Genomic DNA, 13,106 nt, shown 5'->3' with positions numbered 1-13,106 from the left:
CAGAAATTTCCAAGGCATTTTGTTCCACAAGTTGTCAAAATTTGAAACTGATGGGATACAGATTATCATTTATTATATGTTGGGACATAAATATGCTTATCTCCATATCCATTGTATGTCTTGCCATACTCAAGTGTTGAAATCTCACATGCATGTTTTATGTGTTACACAAATATCACATGGGGGTGATGAGGTGCCATGAACCCATTCTCGACATGGTTAGACTTTTAGGGTTTGGATGCCTCCTGCAAATTTGGCGTTAAATTTGCCGACCATGGATCTCCATTGTCTCATCTCAAACCCAACTTTCTCATGAGGCAGGCACATGAAAATGACTTCACATATGCATTCATCAGCGTAGCTTAACCCCACAAACAAGAAACTAAACTAGTTAATAATAAGTTAAACATGTATGCATACTGCGATAATAATTTACAATTCAAATCTAATACTCCCTCCGTTTCAATATAACTGTTGTTTTAAGTTTTTACACAGTTTTTAATAAATCAAAAGCTGTGCAGAGAATTGACTTTTCCTGATATTGCCGGTGGAAAAATTTTGTTTTCCCCATTACAACACGTGTGAAATATTAAAATAAAGAGAGAAGATGAGGGGAAAAGATAGATAGAGAGAGAGAGAGAGGAGTGTGGGGTAGGGTAAAGAAAAAGGTAGAGAGAGAAGATGAGAGACAGGGTGGAGAATGAAGACGTGAGTCAGAAAATATTGAAAGAAGAGAACAGTCATTTATTTTAAAAAAAATTAATACCCTCAAAATGATTTTTATGAAGAAACAGAGAGAATAGTATATAATCCTAACAAAATTTATGTCAGACTTTACTTCTGTCACATAAGAAATAACCTCGTAATACAAACCGGAGAAATTGATTATCCATCATCAACCAAGGGGTGTTGTAAGTTTTTACACGTGATCATATTATACTAAGCAATTGTAATGTTTCGAGGTACTATATTTGATTATTAATACGAGTCATTCCATATAATTAAGACTAGTCTTTGGGTTAGAGAAAAACTGAAGATGTCATCCGAGTAGAGATTATTGTTGTATACGGGAGTAAGAAATAATCACTCTACTTAAAAGAAAAAATCTTTTAAGTTTGATTTATGAGAAGAGTGGCACAATAATAGTGTATATTTTGACGGTGGAGAAAAATCCAACCATCATCGACAAGCATCATTTGAATGATTGGTGAAGGTTCTGTACACAAAATCTTAATGAATTGATGGTCTCTTGAACTTTTGTTTTAGATTTTAGTTATAAAAAGTCGGCATGTGAGAAGCCAGGAGAATTTCGCCCCAATAAGTGGAAACTAATTGGTTTACAGAAAAGAATTAAAAGGAGAAAGATGAGAAATAGATTGATTGGTGTGCTAGCTAGGAGTTTTAAAATATTGATCAACCATATCAAGCAGTTGGATCCTTGATTCCACAATTTGTAGTTTTGACGATAATAGATGAGAAACTGCACGCTTGAATTGAATTGGATATTGAAGTGCATAGCTTATTGATGGAATCGTTCTGCAGTAACAATGTTCCGAATACTTAATCAAAGGGAGCATATCATATGCATACAAAATTGAAGGGTACTAAAGGCCACATCCAAATACTGAATTTTGGATTGCTGATCATAACTTGAGTTGATATGCATTATGTGAGATATCAACTCAATTTCGATTGAGGGGCATTGGTGATTTGCCCCTGCAAGTGAATGGATTACAAAAGTAGGCATTTATCTCTCTAATGTCAGATCCTAAACAACTGGCTGCAAAATTGATAACTTCTACATCATATTCATGATATACGAATAATATACCAAATTTTCTATTATAAATGATGTGTCATCCTATAAACACTGAAATTTATAAATAAATGAGATCGCACATAAACATACACAAAAGGAAATACCATTCTCCTGCGAAATTTAGTTCACGACTCATCATGATCACAGTTGTCATAATCCTTAATGTTCTCCTCCTGCACTGCTGCAGCTGTTGATTCCACGGCACTCAACTTACTATTAAACATGGTAGCTAATAATCCTAAAGTTTTCATCAATTTACTTGATGATTCATTCTACTGCGTTAATCATCCTTAATGTACTTCTCCGGAAAGACCTGGCTTTAATAATTAAGGACCCAATTGTCCAGTGGCCCTGCGCCTGATGAATAGTAATATTCTCTTAAGCATTATAATAATTTTAAATATAAACTTAATTAAACAAAAATATCTGGACCCAACTTCAAGCATTATCCTTCCTTGAGTTGTGTGGATTTGTTTTAATTAGGAGTTGAACCATACTATACTTACTCACCATCTTACTAACTATCTTACTATCCTTTATAAATATAACGCATAGTACTGGTACTATACGCATAGTACGGGTACCATGTAAAATTTTAACAAAGGTAGTAAGGGGGTTAGTACAAGTCGTGAGTAAGCATAGTGTTTTTCTTAGGAGTTTACCAAGGCGTTAGCCTTTCTAGCAGATGTTTGCTGTGGCAGACGCAGTGTTTTGTTTTGTTTTCCAGAAAAAAAAAAATTTCCAATTCAGAGGGTGTTATTGCTCTTGATGTTTCAGATAATATGCTTCGCAAATGTTTTACATTCATCTACACTCATCTTATGAAAGGGGTCTTTCATAAATATGCTACAAAATTTGAACGAGAACTTGTTTATAATGATTTAAGAGGATGTTTATCCACAAAATCAAACAGTTGATCTTGGATTCCAAATCCCAGCATACGAGCCATGTCCCTTGCCTTCAATCTAGGTTTTGGAACATTATGTTGCTTCAACCAAGAGTACACAACAAACACTTTCTTCATGATAAATAGTTCCAAGGCCTCTGGATTAAACACAATTCCCATCCTCATACTCATCTGCCAAACACAATATCAAAGTTCAATTCATTGCATTGCATTGGAGTTTCTATCTTTCCCTACAAAATATCCACGCTTGTTTTGTGTATGTATGTATTATTACCTGGTGAGGAATCAACATGGCAGCATAACGAGCAAGCTCTCCAGCGCGCCAATCCAACAATACAGGCAACCAGGGATATTCAGCATCAAGTCTCACAAACCAAAGTCTTATATCTGGGAATTCTGATAGTTCTCGAGGGTCATTCGGATCTTCTCTGGTGTAGTTAATGGTAAATCCAATTGTCCGTTCAAGAAACTCTTTTGGCTCGGCTAAATCAATAGAGGACTATTGTATATCAGTTTATTAATTTGATATAATGTAATCAATAAATCAAACAAAATGATTACCTAATGAAGGTGAAGTAATCCCTGTAGCATTATGAAATGGGGATAAATCTAGGCTGCTAATAGCATTGTTATCAATAACCACTTCAAATCGGCCTTCGGTTGGGGGCATTGGAGGATCAACTTTAGATGAATCTGCCATTCACATTTCAACAAATAAAAGTGATTGAAATCTATTGCTCTGGCATATGCTATAATATTGAACCAACAGTGTGAATGTTAAAGCAATAATATTTGAATTGGTAAAAAGAAAAAGCAAAGAGGAAACGAACAAGCTCTTACTATCATCATCCTCATCAAACATAGAGATGTCAAAATTGCCTTGAGGATTGAAAGCTACAGAGACAGCAACCTGTGGTCGTGGTCTGGTAAAACTTAAGATGGGGAGAGTAGGCACAGAATCCAAGATGGGTTTGCAAGAAATGAAAGGAGTTGAAGTATGTGTAGATGGAAGAGAGAGTGGAAGTAAGGATTTAGTGGTAGTAGCCATGGAAGGTTTATCTTCAAGAGTGTTGAGTGTGTGTGACTGTTAAAATAGTTTTTGTCGGTGTCTTCAGTTTATCTTCTTTTCCTCCCTGTGGCCTTGTTTCAACTTTCAAGGTCCTCAAAAATAAAGGGAAAAGGGGCATTCCGAGAATCGAACTCGGGACCTCTCGCACCCAAAGCGAGAATCATACCACTAGACCAAATGCCCACTTGTGTTATATTCATAACTATTCAGAATATTTTTAGGGAAATTACCGTCACTTTCTCCCCCACCATTGATAATTATACTGTGCATAAATTCTAGTGGTGCATAAATTTTACCGTTTGTGTGGATTATTTAGTGAAGAAGAAATTCTTTAAGCTTGGAGAGGTTAATAGCTAAATTGACAAGAAGATGAATCCACCACTCCATTGCGTTTGGGCAGCCCAAGACCTGCGGTTGAGTTGGGATGAGTTTAACAAAATATAATAATAAGAGTTAATAAGAGGAGAGGAAGTGGTTTGCGTCACCATTTCTTCAACAAATAACGAACTCACTCTCTCACACAAATTTCATGGCAATGGCTTCTTCCTCTTCTCTCCATCAACTACTCTTCCCAAAACACCGCTACCTTTCTCGTAATTCCATATTTGCCGCTCCTCTCCGCTTTTCTTCCCCCGTTCGCGCCACTGCCACCTCCTCCGTCACTCTTCAACAGGTAATTTACTCAAATTGTTGCATTATTCACTGCAATTCTTGAAGCTTCTATCTTTTCAGCTTCTTCATTTTCATTTTCATTTTCAGGATGTGACTAAAACTTTGGAGGCTGACTTGTTCTGTTGCCCAATTTGTTATCAACCGCTCATAAGAAAAGGACCGCCTGGTCTTAACTTGTAAGGATTTTGATTTGATTACTTGATTTTGTTAATCCTTACAGAAATATATGTAAACTTGTGAGTTCGAGATGAATTAAAAGTTTTTGATTTGGAAACCTGCAGGCCAGCTATTTATAGGTCTGGTTTCAAGTGTGATAAGTGTGACAGGTCATATTCCAGTAAAGATAACTATCTTGATCTCACTCTTATTTCTGGATTGAAGGACTACGTTGAAGTCAAACCAGCTTCTACTGAGCTATTCCGGTATTTATTTTATTTTTTGATTTATAATCAAGCGAACAGTGAAACCACTTGACAAATTGTTGGAGGAAATGCTTATGTATTGCTTTCATGCTTTCACCTTTGCTAGGAGTCCATTTGTATCGTTTTTGTACGAAAGGGGCTGGCGTCAGAATTTCAACCGAAGTGGCTTCCCTGGTCCTGATGAAGAGGTATATTTACTTTGGAACTTTTAATCATAATCAGATTCATTCTAACAAAGCAAAACTAAACTATTAAAGTTATTGATTCTTTGATGAATATCAAAGCATTGTTCTTCCTTTTGTTTGGATTTTTTCATTGAGTTTACCAATGTGTTGTGTACAAATTACATGATGATTTGTATCAAATGCAGTTCAAAATGGCTCAGGAATACTTCAAACCTGTCGAAGGTGGCCTTCTTGTAGATGTTAGCTGTGGGAGTGGTTTGTTCACCAGAAAATTTGCAAAATCAGGGACATATTCTGGTGTCATTGCTCTTGATTTTTCAGAGAGTATGCTTCGCCAAAGTTATGATTTCATTAAGCAAGATGACACCATTTTGACTTCGTAAGTTTATATCTTTCTCTTAGATTCCCAAATTTTAAGTCACCATAGCATGTGATAGATCAATGTTTTATGTTATGCATTTTATAATTGTGATTAAGAAAACCACTGACTAGCACTTAATTTATAATGTGTAGCAATCTTGCTCTTGTTAGGGCAGATGTTTCTAGGCTTCCCTTCTCATCTGGTTCTGTTGATGCTGTTCATGCTGGGGCAGCCTTACACTGCTGGCCCTCTCCTTCCAACGCTGTAAGTGTTGTCTCTCCCTGACTCCCTCTGATATTTATTTGCAACTTTGCGTTTAGATATGCCAAATTGATTGTTGTTGGAAAATGATGACCTAGTCCTTTATCTATATTAAGCCTAACCTATTTATTTATACATCACTTCTCTTTGTTTTTATTGTTGGGCTGAAAAAACTGTGTTAGGGAGAAACTCCGTCCAGAGCGTATTTAACATATTGATGAGAACCATAGTCAAAATATTATCTTCAAGAAATATGATAAGCAGATGGAGCTGTTCCTCATTATTGAGTGATGAATGTTTCATATCGGTCGAGCAAGTTGTTGTTCATTGAAGAAAACATGGACTCCTGTATAATTGTGAGCATAAGACTGTTTGCCTTCATGAGAGCTGAAGGAGGATGATAGTTTGTCTACAGTAAAGGCTGTGTAAGGTTGCCAAGGATGATAAAAAGGCACTGTAGTTGTAGAAAAGTATGGCTTGACTGCAATAAAATTGTTAGAATCTTGACAACTGTGATTCTAGCAATAATACTGTTAGAATCCGGGGCTGTGGATCATATGGTGCAAAGCAGAACATGTGAACAACCTGCAGGTCCTAGGAGCCATAAGACAGTAGGTCCTGCATGGGATTCGTGTTGCTTTGAGTCATTCCATTGTTTCTCAATGATTGGAAAATTATGAGTATTAGCTTAGAGTGTTCAATATTTGGTTACCAGGCAGCATCTGCTTTGGCTTGCATCCTTATCTGGTATCTACAAGTCCTCGCTCCAGAAATTATGTTTTTTTATTGCAATTTTTTTTATTTTTTTTTAATAATCAGGATGCTCATTTCCTGTACCATTGAAGCATACTATATATGTATTGTGTCAATTGCACCTTTTGAATGCATCTACAACTGTTTTACAATTGACATTGTTTGCTAATGTATTTGTCAGATTGCTGAAATCAGTCGTATATTGCGAAGTGGTGGGGTATTTGTTGGAACCACTTTTCTTAGATACACTTCTTCCACTCCCTGGATAGGACGGGCTCTGAGACAGGTAAAACTTATTCATATCCATCTGAATCATTGGCTATTCTGTTTACTCACTATGAACAAACGGAGAATTGTATGCATAATAGAGATAGATGTTTAAATGAAGACCAATTCTTTCCTACTGTAATTAAATGGAGTGATCTGCCACCCAAGTTGTTAGGTTTTTCATTGGAGAAGCTCTCAGTCATTGGGGGTTTCTGCTTTTAGAATTATGGCCTTGTCATATTTTCGGAAGAATCCATCTTTTAACTGACTGCTATATACCATTGTGCAATGCAGAGGATTTTGCAGAACTATAGTTATTTAACTGAAGAAGAGATTGAAGACGTGTGCACATCATGTGGTCTAACCAACTACTCAAGCAAAGTTCAACAATCTTTCATCATGTTTTCTGCTCAGAAGCCTTGAAACTGGGTGATTGATTTGAATTACATATTCTCCATACTTGGCAGTATCATTACATGATGGTCAGAATTGATAAATTTGTATATACATATATAAATTTAGTAAATAATACCTGAAAAAGTGATAACTTGGGAAGACGTAAAGTGTGATTATTAATGGAACTTGAAACTCAAATATGTTTATATGAGAATAGAGATTAGAAGTAAGAAGATAACATGGTGTTGAAATGATCTCACATGAAGGTGAGGTTAAGTTATCTTGTATAAATATTAAAGAAATGGGAATGCACGTGAGATTGGGGTTAAAAATAAAGGAAGAAACAGAGAGTAGAAGTGGGTTGAAGCAATAAATAAGAAGAAAATGAAGGGAGGAAAGTAGGTTATAGTGGCAGAGAGATCCCCTCGTGCGGCTCCGACGCTGACCCAGACCCAGACCCATCCTCTGCCTGTTCTCTCTGTAAGTTTGACCATTGACCAATCAATAAAAAAAATAAGATAAACTAGATGTGGAAAAGAGGAATATTATGTCAGTTCTCAGACACTCTTTAACTAAAAACTTTAGACATTTAGCCCTTTGGATCCCCTGCACGTGACCCCCTTCCTTACTATATTACCTTTCGGCTACTCATAGCACGTGGGCTAGCCCTGGCCCTGCCCATCCACGACCTTTGATATTTTCCTTGGTAATATTATTCAACTTTTGAAGTTGTTTTCGCCATCGTTTCTCTTAATTGAAATGTGTTTTTAATCTTAACTAATATAAATGAAAGAACTAGAGTCTAGAATAGTCTACTCAAGACAAAATCAAAAAAGAAAGAAGTAAGTTGTATTTTGATTAATGGAATTGTAAACTGATTAAAGGGTATTTGAGGGATTAGCTCTTGGTTATTGGTGGCGAGGGCTCCTCAAAATGAGTAAAAACTGTAATTAATAATAAATAAGATCATTGAATTTGGTAATTACTAGTGCTTAATGAGTTGTGTTTGTCTGTCAAATGTTTGTTATTAAACCAAAACCAAAAACCTACATAATTATTAAACCACAGCTTCTCTCATTAGTGGAGTAGTTGGTTGAATGTTGCCATGTTTAATTCCCCAAAAACCGGGTTTCTTTTTCTACATGTGCTTCAATTATCCCTTAATCACCCTNATATAAATGAAAGAACTAGAGTCTAGAATAGTCTACTCAAGACAAAATCAACAAACAAAGAAGTAAGTAGTATTTTGATTAATGGAATTGTAAACTGATTAAATGGTATTTGAGGGATTAGCTCTTGGTTATTGGTGGCGAGTGCTCCTTAATAATAGATAAGATCATTGAATTTGGTAATTACTAGTGCTTAATGAGTTGTGTTTGTCTGTCAAATGTTTGTTATTAAACCAAAACCAAAAACCTACATAATTATTAAACCACAGCTTCTCTCATTAGTGGAGTAGTTGGTTGAATGTTGCCATGTTTAATTCCCCAAAAACCGGGTTTCTTTTTCTACATGTGCTTCAATTATCCCTTAATCACCCTATATTAACATCTCTAACCCATATTGCTCCTACTAAATCTCAATCTTCAGTCAAAATGATTAAAATCTTAGACCCCAGATATATGTTTAATCCTTTTAAGGAATATTTTTGATGTTGCCATGTCTCTTTTGACCATCATACAGTTCTTCAAATAATAATGAATGTTCCAATGAATATTTGGGTCACAACAATCATTCATTTTTTTTTTTTTTCCTAAACTTATTTTCTTCTCTAAATGATTTGAGCCACACTTTAAACCCTACTCGATCATGTGATTGATTGGATGGGAATTTTGTGGTATTTTATTGGTCAGAAAACAACAATATTTGGCCACTTTTTATGCTCCCTCGATCTCCATTCATGATCCCCTTCTATGTTTGCTTTAACCCAAATGTCAAGATTCATTTGCATAAACAATTAATTGATCACTCCATTGCTTCCCAAAGATATAAGGTGAATGAATATAGGAAATGAAAGGGCCAGAGGAGAAATTTATATAAAAATATGAATTGGGGAGGGCAGCTGTTTCAAGGAGAAATAGTTTAATTTAATTTAGGAAAAATAAATATAAATTAGAGAGAGCTCTTAAGCCAAGGAGATGACTGATGAGTGAGGGAGAGATTAAAGAAAAACAAAAACAAATAATATATAGTTTAAAAGGGAGGTGAAGGATGGGAGACACGGAAACCGTGCCCACGTTCTCCTCGTATCTCACTCTCTTTCTTTATTTTTCTATTAAATTTTCTCTCTCACAATATATTGCTATGTTTTATTATATATGTCTCTCTCTTGTGGAATAATTATATACTCTTTCATCTCTTGTGAACCTCCATAAATACACTCTTCTCCATACTCTTTACTTCCTCTCTCTATCTTCTGTTCATCCACTATCTTGATATTTGCTCATAGAGCAAAGAAAGAGTTAGCTATCTAGGGTTTGTATCTTTCAAGCTCCTATTATACGATCATGGTGTGTACTTGTTCTTTTTCTTCTTCATCACTTACTCAATTATCTTATAATGAAATTCTGATGTATTAATTAATGTTATGGTTGAATTGTAGGGAATTCAAAGGCCTGCATGGTTGGAAGCCCTTTACGCACAGAAATTTTTTGTGGGGTGTTCGTATCATGAAACAGCAAAGAAAAATGAAAAGAATATTTGTTGTTTGGATTGCTGCACCAGTATATGCCCTCATTGTATTACATCTCATCGCTTTCATAGGCTTCTTCAGGTTCGCCGATATGTTTATCATGAGGTTGTCCGATTGGATGATCTCCAGAAGCTCATAGACTGTTCTAGTGTTCAGGTAATTCAATTTCTTAATCAATTTCCTGTATTTATATATATCTTCACCATATATTTGTTAATTAAGATTAGTTTTTTTATTAACAGGCATATACTATTAATAGTGCAAAAGTGGTGTTCATCAAGAAGAGACCTCAAAACAGACAATTTAAAGGAGCTGGAAACTATTGCACTTCCTGTGATAGAAGCCTTCAGGAACCCTATATTCATTGCTCTCTAGGCTGCAAGGTAATTAAACAATTGAGATTAGAATATTCAATTATACATAAGTTACATATAAATTGTGTTTTAATTATACTGAATTATGAATGTTAATCAGGTGGACTTCGTGCTGAAACATTACAAAGACCTGAGTCCATACTTAAGAACATGCAGTACATTAACACTGAGTCCAGACTTCTTGATTCCACAAGAGATGGGAGAAGAAGAAACTCAGTCGACGATAGTGGACAGCGAAGAGAGAATGAGTTGGTCATCAGGATCGGAGAATAACATGAGCGTGGCATGCAATCAAAGTCAGATAGTGAGAAAGAAAAGAAGTAGTGGATTATACGTATGTGGAAGATCAGCTAATAATTACAAGGTGGTGGTTAATTCCGATAACGAAGACATGGCTACCAGCATGATCAGTAGAAGAAAAGGAATTCCTCATAGATCTCCTCTCTGTTAAGCAAAAACCCTTCTTCACGACAATCTTATTATTATTGATTTTTAATTTATATTTTTAGGGTACGTTTAATTTCTATCCAAATTTTGATTGATGAAGATGAAGATGAAGATGAAGATGAAGAAACGTTCAAATGCTTTTACTTCGAATTTAGTTAATTAATCAGTTGGTCGGAGGGTTTTGTCTTAATGGCATCACGTGATTCCCAATTCCAATTAATAGTAGTGTACATTTTTCTAAGCTCTTTTTTTTAATACTTTCGTACTTGGATTCCCTCAAACACATTAATCAAATTACAATTAAACTTGAAACCAATTATATTAATTTGAATTTGAATTTGAATGTAAAATTAAAGGCTAAAAATCTTTGTCAACTTAATTATGATAATGGGAGTAAATAAGGAGACGGGGATGGATTCTTTGACTCTGACGGCACCGTCCTCCTCGAGAAAGGAGAGGTCTGTGATTGTTGACCAGTCAAATCCTAATTACCACGTTAAACAAGCAACTAGAACTAGGTACCAAAAAAGAGAGAAACAAAAGGTGATTAGAAGTATTTTTGTGATCAGCTTTACGACTATGATATAGCTTAGGTAAAAGCCTAGTCATTTAATTAATCCTTTATTAAATTATTATATAGTTATAATTTAAAATAAAATGAGTTAAAATCTTTTGACTTAAATTGTTTACCCTAAATCATGCATAATAATATTGAAGCCGTATGTTGCCATATACATCATTAAAATTATATTGTAGGCCTTTGTAATTCCAGCTTACATCTTTTGATGATTCTAAGCACTCACAAAATTTAACATTAACGATGACAATTGGAAGGATTGGAATTGGATTGCTATATATTATGAAACAGTAAATGGTTATTGAACGGCCCTGAGTGGGTTGGGCAGGGCCGGGCAGCAGAGACTGAATTTTCATGGGATCAGGCCTAAGAAAAATTAAGTGATCAGTAAATGCATATAGAGAGATTCTTATAATAAATTCAACAAGAGAAAATCAATTCTTATACAATATAGTTGTCACATATATATACATAAGACTATATATCATACACGTACATACTAAAAATATTAATACATATATACATGGGTTTTGGACTTGTATTAGAATGTGGTTAGAAATTACTTTACTTATAAGGTAGCATTTATTAGTAGGTAAGCCGATATGACTTAGCGAATGGGTTATAGTATTAAATTACAACTACAATTCTAATACTATGACTTGGTATATGTCTTTATAAGATGAGAGGGTAAATCTATATAAATGTTATTGGACACTGATGTTACTCCATTTGCACCATTGATTTATATATAATTAACAAGTTAATGGTCCTGATGAGGGGTGTGTTTGTTGAAGATTAGGTATATTTACTAATGTTATCTCCTCTTTCAAGCTGCTTAATTTGAGAAAGAGTCAGTGTCGGGACAATGAAATTGTCTTGCTGTTAGCATCAATTTCATCACTGGAAATGATTTGTTTCTTGACTTGGTCTCGTAATGTGGATTTTCAAGATCAAGCACTACGTTGTCATGTTACACTTGGATCAATAATTAATTCTTAATCAAAACTTAATTAATTACATGCTTATATCAGCATGCATTATCAATAGTTAACACTTGTTTCAACAACTGATTCAATTATCAAGTATTTATATCTATGCAAAAATGATTTGGAAAAGAAAGAGAGAATAAAATTAAAGAAGAGAATCAGTGCACATGACTGATTCTCTTCCAATTCCAAACCCTTACTTACATGCTGGACTTCTTCAGTCTTGACTCAATATGGTTCATCTGATGATCTGTTGACAACCAAGAAGAAGAAGAAGCAATCCACTACTTTTAATTTTAAATCATATATTAATTGAGAAATTAATCAATGGTAGGTGCAGCCGTTTGTTGTTTCTCCTAATTAACCAACACGTACACTCTAAACCCTATTTTATGTACACTACATAATTCATCACCTCATTAATGTAATCATATTAATTACCTTAACCCTTCAATAATCTCATCTCATCATCTATGGTAAGTGCTTGTTTATTGGTTCACTTGTCTCTTTCGACTAATTAGTCAAATATTGACTTTAATCTCCGTCGGCAAATCATATTTCCTGATTTCAAGCATTGTTGCTGATGAGCACTCCCTTAGTTCCATCTCTGTTTAGAGACACATGGCGTGATTGCCGTCCATTTCTTTTTTTCTTATATTCATGTTGGAAAAATCTGCTTTTATATAACGTTTGATTAAGCGAGTTAACTCTTACACGATTGTTGATAACTGAATATGTGCTCCATTGCCGATTGCGCTATTAGCTCCATTTCTTGGACAGCGATAACAAGCTTACATTTGATTGAAAGAGACAAGTCTTATTTTTTGTTGATGTAATATCGTTGTGTACGTGTTTTTTTGTCAAAATTTTGAATTGTTTACTGTCTAATATACACGTATTATATTAAATATTCCTAAG

At 34.8% G+C, this 13,106-nt stretch overlaps 3 protein-coding genes and 1 non-coding gene across 4 annotated transcripts; 2 read left to right on the top strand and 2 right to left on the bottom strand.

Annotated features, from left to right (window-relative positions):
* Positions 1-2,575: 2,575 nt before the first annotated feature.
* LOC116135893 (protein CHLORORESPIRATORY REDUCTION 6, chloroplastic) lies at positions 2,576-3,879 on the bottom strand. The gene is made up of 4 exons (XM_031421601.1): positions 3,567-3,879; positions 3,288-3,419; positions 3,001-3,209; positions 2,576-2,897 (listed from the first exon to the last, which is right to left on the bottom strand). The coding sequence occupies exons 1-4, from the start codon at positions 3,772-3,774 to the stop codon at positions 2,691-2,693; spliced, it is 756 nt and encodes a 251-aa protein (XP_031277461.1). The 5' UTR covers positions 3,775-3,879; the 3' UTR covers positions 2,576-2,690.
* A 27-nt stretch (positions 3,880-3,906) lies between these two features.
* TRNAP-UGG lies at positions 3,907-3,978 on the bottom strand. Its single transcript has one exon. It is a non-coding gene; the product is annotated as a tRNA-Pro (tRNA).
* A 275-nt stretch (positions 3,979-4,253) lies between these two features.
* On the top strand, positions 4,254-7,352 carry LOC116135875 (uncharacterized methyltransferase At2g41040, chloroplastic). The gene is made up of 8 exons (XM_031421581.1): positions 4,254-4,468; positions 4,555-4,643; positions 4,749-4,889; positions 4,996-5,077; positions 5,260-5,453; positions 5,588-5,699; positions 6,631-6,735; positions 7,011-7,352. The coding sequence occupies exons 1-8, from the start codon at positions 4,325-4,327 to the stop codon at positions 7,137-7,139; spliced, it is 996 nt and encodes a 331-aa protein (XP_031277441.1). The 5' UTR covers positions 4,254-4,324; the 3' UTR covers positions 7,140-7,352.
* Positions 7,353-9,393: 2,041 nt separating this feature from the next.
* LOC116135894 lies at positions 9,394-10,720 on the top strand. The gene is made up of 4 exons (XM_031421602.1): positions 9,394-9,622; positions 9,715-9,960; positions 10,047-10,187; positions 10,279-10,720. Exons 1-4 carry the CDS (start codon positions 9,620-9,622, stop codon positions 10,627-10,629), a joined length of 741 nt encoding a protein of 246 aa, XP_031277462.1. The 5' UTR covers positions 9,394-9,619; the 3' UTR covers positions 10,630-10,720.
* Positions 10,721-13,106: the final 2,386 nt, after the last annotated feature.

The sequence above is a fragment of the Pistacia vera genome, unplaced genomic scaffold (genome assembly GCF_008641045.1).
Source record: "Pistacia vera cultivar Batoury unplaced genomic scaffold, PisVer_v2 Contig304, whole genome shotgun sequence".
NCBI classification, from domain to species: domain Eukaryota; kingdom Viridiplantae; phylum Streptophyta; class Magnoliopsida; order Sapindales; family Anacardiaceae; genus Pistacia; species Pistacia vera.
Note: the sequence above shows the minus strand (reverse complement) of the source record. Positions and strands in the feature narration are given on the sequence as shown.